We start from the raw sequence: 11,433 nt of genomic DNA, 5'->3' as shown, positions 1-11,433 counted from the left end.
TTGGACTGAAATCAATGAAGTGCAAGAAATATTTAATTAACAGTTGAAGAAATCTCTGATAGTCCTTGTTTTCTCCTGGAGAATTAATGCATTTCTTCAATAATCCAATCTTTAAACTTCTAAATTATCTAAGATTTTAACAAAAAATGGAAACACTGAAAATAAAACAATACATTTAACTCTTTACAGTTACATGTGCTGGATAAAAACACACTAAATGCTTCCACTCTTCAATAAAACATTTGGTTAAGAGGCCTGCTGCACTCTCAAACTTGGTCGATCAGTGAGGTGGGGGAAGGGGGGGGGGGGGGGGGGGGTGTGTGTACAAGAGCAAACACAGCCGGGTGAATGTTTAACAAATTTATTTGTACATCTTCACAGAACACTCAGATGACCAGTCAGTCAGTAAGTCAGTCAGTCCGTCAGTCCGTCAGTCAGGGTACAAACCTTTACTCTATGACCAAGGAACCAAAAATGAAACACAATATACATTTATAAATTAAAGAAAATGCAGGTTATTGTGAGGATGAACTGTTCCTACAGGGAGCAAACTTAAGGCATTCATTTATAAATATTTGTGTGGCTGCTTAGCAGACTAATAAAAAAACAAAAAAACAAAAACACAAAACAAGGTAGCAAGAAGGATAATATTCATTGTCACCCAATCTCATGCAGGTAGGCTGTGAAAAACAATACAATAACATGGCCCGTTGTACATTCATAGTATAGGTTAAGGTTTTGACAGCATGTAATGGAAATACATTGGTGAGACGCTGCGATGTCGTTAATAGTGCTGCATACAAAAAAATAACAATCTGACATTACATCAATATTTTTCTTCCCAGGGAGAATTTAGGACGTTTCAGATCACAAATCATCAATAATCTGAATGATTAGTCATATTTGATCTTAGATCAGAGGGTGTAAGAGTTCAAAACTCTGGACATTCGTTCAGTTTGAAGCCTCTTGAAGGGCTTTATAAAAAACACTCTCTTAAAACAATGACACTCCTTAAGTTAAGGTTAAAAAACAAAACAAAAACAACACCTTTTACTGCTTTAAGGTGAATATCTGGGCCCATACAGGGGGTGGACACAATAACAAGAACACAGAAACTTTTTTTCACAGTCATCAAAACACAGATAGTGTATAATTTATTGGATTGCTTTTTCTTCTTTATTTTATTTTTTTAAAGTTCATGTTATTGTGTTCACTGTCTGCCCAGCTCAAATGATGATTGTATTAGCAGGGACAAACTGATTAGAGGATGAATGAAAATCAGATTTCCCTCCTTTCTCTGTTAAACTGCACAGAAAATGTATTAGCACTTCTCATAAGGGGCTTAAAGGAGAATCAACCATTTCTAATTTCACCTACTATACTAAAATAGCAGGTGTGATGGTTATACATCATTATGTGATACTCAATCTTCTGCTAATTGTTAATTCATACAGTCAGACAAGTCGGCTTAGCTCGAACACGACACAAAACCAGTCAAACTGATCCTGTGATGAGCAGACTTGTAAATGTCTGTCTGTGTTTTCATTGCTTAGCTTCTTGTTTAGTTGGAGAAAGCTCTGGTGCCTTCAGAGCCTTCTCATGATGGAGGAAAACATAGTGCAACACTTTACAGAAGAACTCCTGCACCTATTCAGCGCCACTGTTAAGGGCCAAGAAAAACTTTAAACAATTAAACATGCTCTGAGGAGGACTTGAGAACTATCACAGCTGGGCGTCATCGTCAGGATTTGTAAATCTTATTAAAATCACATAAACTACTTTGTCATAGTTCACACTGCATCTGATCTTAAAAATGTTGGCCTCAATATCAACTTTAGTCCTTCGTTAAGTAGTCTTCATTCTGAAATGTCTGATGGCGGCATCGATAACATTCACAATCCAGTATCAAACAAACAGTCTGAACATAGTGCTTCAACCTTCGGTGCTTACTTACAGTACGACATATGTACACTTTCACCCTTCAGTATTAAACAGACACTGCACTCTCCCGTTTAAAACTTTAAAACTACAACTGTGGTTCCGATTTGTAACATTTCAAGTAATACATTTTACAACTGATGTATGAAAAAAGTTTCCCCTTCGTTTTTGTTTCCTTTTACAAATGATGCTAAAAACTTCAGCATTTGTTTTTCCCTTTTCTTCTTCTTCTTCTGCTCTGGCACATACAAGCCAGTGGGAAAAAAGGCTTATAAAACATTTAGAGACACCATCACTGCAACAGTTTAAGTGTCGTCACACGCAGACACATGGACACATACACACATACATACAAACATAGTGTGGATTCTCATTGGGGCCTGCCAATGAAGCTCTGCAACCTGCACAGAAACAGCTAATGCATATGGGCAAACGCACTCACGCAAACACACGCGCGCGCACACAATTCGGAGGATACGTGGGAAAGGATAAATAAAGGCTAACAGCACTACAGGCTTGTCACACATGAAGCCTAACATAGAAAAAAGAGGTTAGACTGTAACTGTACACACATACTGGTTAATGCTGCTTAAGAGAAACATGCATACTAGGCTAACTTTCTTCCTACAGTGTACTTTTGGACAGAAAGGCATTGAGTACAAGAACTTTAAGTGCATACCCCCAACCCTTTTTTTTCCCCTTTAAAAAAAAGAAGAAGTTTGTAACTGATTCGACCGACTGCATCATCAAGCATTAGCTTTCACAGTCCCGACATGGCACGTTTAGAAAAAAGGAGCTGACAACATGTTTAGTGGCACTGCATCTCACCTTAGAGAGAAAACACGACGGATGCAAAAACATAAAAAAGATGAGTGCGATTAAGGTCTGCATTAGAAATGAAATACATTCGAGCCGTTAATGCTGCAATAATCTGACATCACACACACACACGTGCGCCACATCAGAACAAGACCACAACTTTGGCTTTTAAATACAATCAACTGTTAAACAAGGAAAGTGTTTTTTTCTCTCTCTTTCCCTGACAGATCCAGTTTAATGTAAATGATAATGTAGCCATGCCCACATCCAAATGTCATACTGCAGAGGGGGGGGGGGGGGGGTTACGAGGCTGCTCTGAGGCACCTTTTCTTGTAAAATAAAATACATTCTCTCCTCACTGAACTGACGAATGCTGTAAAGCAGGCCGCCACTCAAGGTGCTTTGTAAGTGTTAAAAAAATGCATTCTTTTTTTTAGAAAATTCCCGAAATTACGTAACTTCAGAGACCAGACAGTTATGATCTGCTTCGAAGACAATGTAAAATAAAAAATAATGATTTTTTTTTAATGCAAATATGTTTTTTAAAAACTCATTTGAAGTGTTTTCATATCAAAATCCCTATCCTCCCTCTTCCAGTAAAAGATGAAAAATATTTCTGATGAGTCATCTTGAACTTGGGGGCTATTACATAACTGTATCCAATCAAATGTGATCGGGGTCGACGAGCTAACCTCACCCATCATATAAAACTGGGTCAGTGTTTGGATGTCAGTTGACAAAGAGTTTGATTGAGGTCTAATTCATTCCTTTCACCATTAAGTCAGTCTCATAACTAAACCTCGACCACATAGTGTAACGTCTAGCTGATGAAGAAGTGACTTGTTTAAATGCTAAATCATCCAGGCTTCACAGAAAGGTGGAGATCATGGCTTTCACAGTGCCTGGAAACAGAAAACAGAGGTCAAATACTGCCTGGGTTTATGGGCTCATTGAAGCGTGTTTTCTGGATAAAAAAATGTGTGATGCATACATTCTCATGACGGAAATGCCAAAATCCATCAACCTAACATGGTTAGAAATACAACCACATCACTAGGGTCAAATGAAGCCATGCTTTTCAATAGTAATAGTGCTGTCACGGTTTGTCTTCTACAACTCGACTGAGCAAAGTGTGTAGGGCTTAGCAGTGTGCAGTGTTGTGGAGTGTTGTGCTGTGACACGAAGGCATTTTATCAACAGGAAGACGTGACATTCCCCTGGGCCTCTGCTCGCTGACAAAACAGACAGCCTGAGGCTCAAAATAGGTCCCATTATTCATAAAATGTGAGAGTGGCACTTTCATTCTTGTCATTTTGCGTTCGTAAACAAACTGAAGTTGAAAGTTCGAGGTGGGGCTGCAAACTAGCCACAATTAAACAAATGGAGCTACTGGTAAGGTCGAATAAATGTTTAACTTAAAAGTGACAGAGGCAAAAAAAAAAAGGCGTCAGCAGCAGTCCTAACTAAGAAATATGAGCAAAGGGGGGAGCAGTTGCACTCATGGGAGTCAAAAGAGGCTGCAAACAGGTAAACACAAATACAAAAAAAAAGAAATTCAAATATATTTACACAAACAATGGCATGTTTCTGAAGAGCTGAGTCAGGGTTTTTGCCACTGTATAAACTGAATGAAACAAGATACATAAATAAATGTAAAAAGTCATAATAAATTTGTATATTACTCTGTTGTTGATTTTTTTTTTTCTAAGTGCTGTTTTTTCGATGGAAAGGCATCATCACCCTGAAGTTTATTCAAGAGTCTTAAAGTTACACCACTGACAAAAAGTTCCAGAAGTGCTGTTCCATTGAGGCTGACGGAGACTGTAGAGTGGCGCAAAGCAATTTTTTTTTTTTTTTTTTTAAACTTTGACATTTCCTCACAAAAGGGTTTAAAAGGTAGGAGCGCTGACACTGAATCAGGTCACGAGGGCGACTTCACCACAAAGATGGCGGAAGACTGTGCAGTGGTATCCTTCATCATAACTGCCCCCCCAATCCTGCACTGTACAACAAGATCATTTAGACAGTTTCTTGTGCCCTCTGTCTGTCTTCTCAGCACTGATAAGATTTAAAAAGAAAAGAAAAATAAAGTTTCCCCAGCATCTCCTCTCTGGGATTGAGCCACAGTGCAGCACTAATACAGCAGCGGGTCGGACTCTGGCTACATTTATAGCTTGGCCGATACATTTTCTTTACACCTTTTATCCAATTTGTGGATTGTATAAGGTGAAAAGGTTTTTTTTTCTTCTTTTATGTATGAAAAGAATATGGCAGAGGAAGCATAGTAGTCAGAACTACAAACATCAGCCAAGTAGCGCACATCTTTAAGGACATGAGGAGGACACTCTCTTGTAGACCCAGAACAAGCAGAGGGTAGTGTGGGGAGCGCCATCAAGACCACACAAAAAGGAAGAAGGGAACATGGCAAGAAAATGCAGGAAAAACAGGAACCTCGTTTAAAAAAAAAAGTTTGTACTGGTGTGATTAAAAAAATATCAAGCTCCAAAACTTCCATCATCACTGAGCAGTTTCTGGCGTCTGCTTTGCAAAACTGAAACTTCTGTGATGGATGAATGCTGGCTGACAGAAGTAAATACTCCATGGTGGTGGGACTGGCGTTTTTTTTTTTTTTTTTTGCTCGTGTGCGAATCAGTTTAGTGCATGCTGTCTGATTGTGTGGAAAATCCAGTCCATCTTGGTGGTCCATCCTCCATGGTGAGCATCGTTCATCTGCTTCATAAAGTAGTCCAGGGCCTCCTACAACACAATACCAATATTACTCTTGTAAATAATGTAAATAATGTCAAGATTATTTTATTATAGATATTTTATTATAATTGTTGTTGTTCTTTTTCTTATTGCTTCTCTTCTATTTTACTGTCCACTTGCTGCAGTAATAATTTCACATTTTAAACCCTTTAAATTTGACTAAACACGTCATTGACCCATACCTGTTCAGATTTTTCCAGAGCCAGCGTCTTCCTAATGTAGGCAATGTCATCAAATGACTGCAGCTCAGGCATGCCAGAGCCCAGCATCATGGAGAACAGGTTGATGAACAGGTTAGCATGCTGCCGGATGGCTAGGTAGGCTTTATAACACATCTCCTGAAACCTGGAGGTATATGGAAAAGGAGAATGTGAGAAAAAAGACAGTATTATTGTACAATTTCCTTAGGTGGCTGAAGTGCATGGACGTCATAGCAACGGCTGCAGCACCCACCCAAAACCAGATGAGCACCTGTGTTTCCTTTCAGGTCTGATGCCTTTTTTTAAGAAGGCTGAGGGTGCCGTGATGGCTCCGACACTGAGCTGTTTCACAATTGAGGTTTTCACGGGCTCACGTATAAGTGAAAATAGACAAGAGAGGACATGATGCAACGTGCAACTTGCATGTTGCAAATTTGGTAAAAGATGCCACAGACCTGCTTGCCAGACAGGAAGGGTGTTGGTCAATTCTTTTTTTTCTTTTTTTATGTATTACGGCAGCAGTTTTTATTTCCTGACGTATGAAAAGAGCTCAAAGTTGCGTGTTAAAGTTTAGCAGTTCTGCTTTTACTACGTGCTCTCCAGTTCATTGAGTCATCCTTTTAAAACCTAGTTAAAGACAAGGACACCTAACAGCTGAGAAGAAAGGAGAAGTAACATGCTACAGTACCTCTCAAACTCTTTGGTCTTTGCACATTCCTGGGAACCTTTGCTGATGACGATGAGGAAGTCTTGCGTCAAAACAAATGGCACTCGCTCTCTCTTGTAACCAAATTTCTTCTTCTTATGATCCAGGAAATGGCCAAAATCTATGTGAAACAACTGGAGCAGAGAACAAAAACAGACAGATACAGGAAGACAAAGTTCAGTGACACTATATACTGTTAACCTCATGAAAGCACAAGGCAATGACACCAATCTTATTACAAAGATGAATACAGTATCTAAAATGACACAGTATTGGCTAAAAACTTATTCATTGGATCAAATAAAGGCCTGGCCAATAAACAAGTTAGGTTTTAAATTACAAATGATCAAATCAAATACCCACAGATTATAGAGGTAAATGGGCAACATTTATATGGAGCAGCTTAATACCACAAGTTGTGTTATGTTGTGTTCATATTTCATATCAACTAGTTTTGCATGATTTTACATTATAACTTTTTATATTAAATAAAGTTAATGGAATTCAACTGTTCTAAATATTACATTTAATCTGGGGAATCATGTAAATCAGGAACCATTTACATTTTTTAAAAATGAAATAATTATTTGTATAAGTACACTTAAATACACTGTAGGTGGATAAAATATGTAATATTTATCATTCTTTTGTGGTTACACCATTTGACATAGGGACCATTCAGTCTTACTTTTGTGCAAATTTATTTTCAAATGACATAAAACCAACAAAAATACAAAATGTACATTTTAACAAACACGATTCTGTTTTTAAGGCCAACCCTTATTTGTCACTGACCCAAATGTTCATTATATCCAGAAAATATCTGTGTATGTGTGCAATTTGCAACCTGTCCATCCTAAACCATGATGTTTCATGCTGTGTATGTATTTGTATGTATGCTGTATGGTTACCTGTCCGTCATCTTTGACCATAATGTTGCTGTTGTGCCTGTCGCCTATCCCGAGAATAAATGTAGCTACACAGTAGCCAGCGCAGGACCTCGTAAACAGATCCACAGCCATATCATACCTGCACAAACACAGTAATCACAGTAAGCTATGACAGCATCAATTCTGTATTTTTAATTAAAAATTGAAAATAAAGTAGTAGTAATGGTACTTCCAAATTACATAAATCACACATATGAGAAATATAAACTTATTATAGGCTGAACTAAATGAACTGGAACTCTTAAACGACTAAATCCCCCTTAGAGACATTTCTTTTTGAGCCCAGCAGACACAGTACTCTAATGGACAGTACTCTAATGGACAGTAGTTCTATAAAGTCTAATGATGCAGAGAAGCGGTAAAAAATAATGTCAGGGGAAAAGAACTTACGTTTCACCCTTGTTCTTGTCCTTGAGCCACTGATGCAGAGTGTTGGAGTTGAACTGCAGGGCTCCCTTCAAGCCGCCTTTACACTGAATCTGCATGATTGTGTGGGAGCTGCGAACCACCTCAATAAGACCCACGCAGTCTCCTAATGACAGACAGCCATAGGGCAGCATCCTGGAGAGAGACACACACACACACACACACACACACACACACACACACACACACACACACACACACACACACACACACAAAAAACAGATAGTCTTAGCCCCAAAAACTCTGTCATAGGGAAAGAGCGAGAGAATAGAAGAAAAAGTTATAGAGAGATAATGAAGTACAGATTGACTGTAATACCTTAAATCCAGTCCCTGATTCTGCCAAATGTTCTCCATGATTTTAATAATCTGCAGAGTCAGCATATCCTGCCGCAAGTCTACAACACAGACACATTACAACAAATAACATCCTTCAGTCCTTCCATTCACAGATTATACACAAAAACAACATAAAGAAGCGCAGGTATGATTACAGGAGAAGATCTGCAGCCTCTATACAGTAGTTTATATCTTGTGTCACCATTTAGAAATTGTTATGAAATGTGGTTTACTGCTTTAAAGCACAAGTCAGAAAGACTGAAATGCTCTTCCCCATAAAACAGACTTAAAATGTCCTGAGTCTTTACAATAGCATATTGTGGTAGGAGTGTGAGAGGCAAATACAAAACTTCCAATCTGCTGTAATGTGAGACATACGGATTTATTTTAAGAAACAGTATCACAAACAATACCAGTTGTTTTGAGATTGAAGTTTTCCGTAATCTTTAGTGTTCAGGCTCATCACTGAACTAAATTATCACCGTTTATTTGACAGTCATAGGCTATACGATGCCTCATCTATTCTAGCTCATATTGTTTCAGACTTGACATTAGAGAGAAGTTTGAAGCAGATCTGTTTCAAAGGACACATGGTTTCAGTTTGCAGTGAGTGCAGCAGTGGCTGGCTGTGTGTATTTCTGTGTGTGTTTGTGTGTGTGTGTATGTTACCATCTCCATTTTTGAAGATGATCTCATTGTTTTGAAAGAGCAACTCGGACATGATGTCAGGATTCTCCCAGTTCAGCCACAATGGCCTCTTTGCTGATGACATGATCCTGCATTCATCTAACCTGCGTAGGAATTATATCAAATGATTAATTAACCTCTTTTTTTATTTACACATACACACACCACTTCGCACACACTAACACATACACACACACACGCTCCTAACCTCAGGTTTCCCAGTTGGTGTGCAGGGTTTAGAGGAGAGGTGAAGTTCTGTAGAGCGTCCATGTAGTCTGGTCTTTTCATCTGGTCCACAAGAAACCGCATCTGGACCTCCACAGACACAAACACAAAGAAATCCTCTAAAACCAACTGAATATGTCACACAATATTATAAAAGGTGAATTATGCTTAGCACTCCAAATCTCGTTGTATATTCTTGTACAATGACAATAAAGGCTTTCTATTCTATTCTATTCCTAAGCGATGAGTAATAATCAAAATGGACAGGCATGTTTTTCTGTTTTAAGAATAAGTATCAAATCACAGGTCCCACATAAAATCTGGATGTTCAACAGGCCAGTTTTTGGATAATAATAGCACATAATTACATTTTGTGTGTTTGGTGTCAGTTAAAAGAGTAAATTGACCTTTATGAGTCGATTAAATGGAGAAGCCACAGCAGTGATTGATTAAGACCAAAAGAAGGATATTTATTTGATAAAAACCTATGCTGTGAATATAACCAAGAAACTAAATCAGCCTATTTTATTTGCATGCATATTTCTTGCTGGATCATTTGCTGCTTATTTTGTATTATATGTCAACATTATAAATTAATTCTAAAAAGCAACATAGCTAGGTGGACAGGTACAAATCTACATTTCCACCCTACTTTCAGAGCATTGCTCGATCAAACACAACCATTGATAATACACAGATTGTGATGTAAGATGCTTATTATTTACGTTTCCAATGGTGTTTTTGTATGATCAAGATAAATGTCAGCATCCTCACAATTTGTTTCACACATTATATAGTGTAGTGTTAAGATCTAAAAGACAGAAGCCTACTGAAAATCATATCTGTATTACTGTGCATGCCTGTGTCTGTGTGTGTGTGTGTGTGTGTCGCCACCTCCTTACCTTCTGCGTTTCATCCTTCTTCTCCTGTTTGAGGATGTCAGTGAGGTTAATGAGCTTCTCCATGGATTCTACCTGCCTGCTCAGGTGTTTGAGGTACATGCCGCAAGCCCTGCAGTAAGCCTCTAACAGCAACCCAAACCTCTGGCTCACTGTCTTATTGTGCATTTCTGACCTTTGAGAAAGAAAGAGAGTCAAGAGAGAGAGGTGTTAGAAAAAAACAAGAAGCAGAGAGGCTTTTAACAAGCACAACACAGTATGGAGGATTTACTGCATTTAGCTTTGTAGGAAGGCAGAGAATTGAAGGCACATAAACATACAAACAGTGACTCACTTTAGATGCCAGAAGAAGAAATGTCCTATCTTTTGATTGGTCAGGGCCTTTTTAAGGAGAAATCGGGCCAGGGGACTGTCAAGGTACTGCTCATATTTTAAACACCTGGAACAGTAAGAGAGACCGGAGGAGAAGATTAAAGACAAGAAAGAAAGAAGAAGAGGAATTTGCAATTTTAAAGTCTATTATGTCTAGCCACTTTGTGAGTCTGTGCACACAAACACCATATAAAACCTAAAGGCTTTTACACACCAGGGGGCGTGACAAAGAAAAAAGAAACCATGAAAATGTGAAATACTTCAAAACTATTCACACCGGCAACGATACAAATTTGCAACAGAAACACATAAAAACACAAACTCACAAGCCCATTATGCTGTCAAGTGTATAAAGGCCTTTAAGTCTTTGATACACAGGAACCAATTTATCAAGAGCTTCTTTCCTTCAGAAATAAGACTGAAAGCCGAGAACACTCAGGCTTGAGAAAGACACTCCAAAATCCATTTTACTAAGTGTAATTTTTTATGCTTTTCTTTTGTCAATGATTCCTCAGACCCAATATTCCTGACATATGATTAGACCCACCTGTACAAGCTGGATGAGGTACTGTGACAGTTTGTCATCAGTCAGGTATTTGTCGAGGCATCTTACAGCAAAGTGTCTGACCATGGGGTCTGGATAGTTACAGTCCAACAGCTCCATGGCCTGCTCTGGACGAATGGACGGCCATTCCTTTAAAAGGCAGTACATCTGGGAAACACACACACCAAGAAATGTGAGTTAATAGTGCATGTACTGTCATTAATAGTTGACAAATATGCAAACAAACCCTTCAAAATAAACAAATTCCTAGTCTGTACAAAATGCAGTGTATGTACAACAGGTACGGAATTTCAGAAAAAAAGTATACATCCAAATAAAAAAAAAGGTTAAAGGTTGACATGAGTGGTCAAGATGAAACAGATATTTGCAAATAAAATGACAAGTGTACCTTCATCAGATTTAGCATTTGATAGTTATAAGCTAAGAAAAAATACAAAAATGTTTTACAAAATCCACCTTATTTTCACAGTTGGTTCCTTCTCTTTTATGAAAAACTGACAAGATGAACAGATATGATTTATTAGAAGGATTACCTGTGC

At 38.2% G+C, this 11,433-nt stretch overlaps 1 protein-coding gene across 1 annotated transcript in view; it reads right to left on the bottom strand.

Moving 5' to 3' along the window:
- Positions 1-261: 261 nt before the first annotated feature.
- Positions 262-11,433, bottom strand: part of LOC133985197 (phosphatidylinositol 4,5-bisphosphate 3-kinase catalytic subunit alpha isoform-like) — a 28,280-nt gene continuing 17,108 nt past the window's right edge. Inside the window, 11 exon segments of the mRNA XM_062424795.1 lie at positions 262-5,514; positions 5,709-5,871; positions 6,415-6,566; positions 7,344-7,461; positions 7,773-7,943; positions 8,127-8,205; positions 8,816-8,937; positions 9,042-9,148; positions 9,961-10,132; positions 10,292-10,393; positions 10,875-11,041. Coding sequence (XP_062280779.1) covers positions 5,407-5,514; positions 5,709-5,871; positions 6,415-6,566; positions 7,344-7,461; positions 7,773-7,943; positions 8,127-8,205; positions 8,816-8,937; positions 9,042-9,148; positions 9,961-10,132; positions 10,292-10,393; positions 10,875-11,041 — 1,461 coding nt within the window. The 3' untranslated portion in view covers positions 262-5,406.

The sequence above is a fragment of the Scomber scombrus genome, chromosome 8, assembly GCF_963691925.1.
Source record: "Scomber scombrus chromosome 8, fScoSco1.1, whole genome shotgun sequence".
Lineage (NCBI taxonomy): Eukaryota > Metazoa > Chordata > Actinopteri > Scombriformes > Scombridae > Scomber > Scomber scombrus.
The sequence above is the reverse complement of the archived record's forward strand: the minus strand, read 5'-3'. Positions and strand labels throughout refer to the sequence as shown.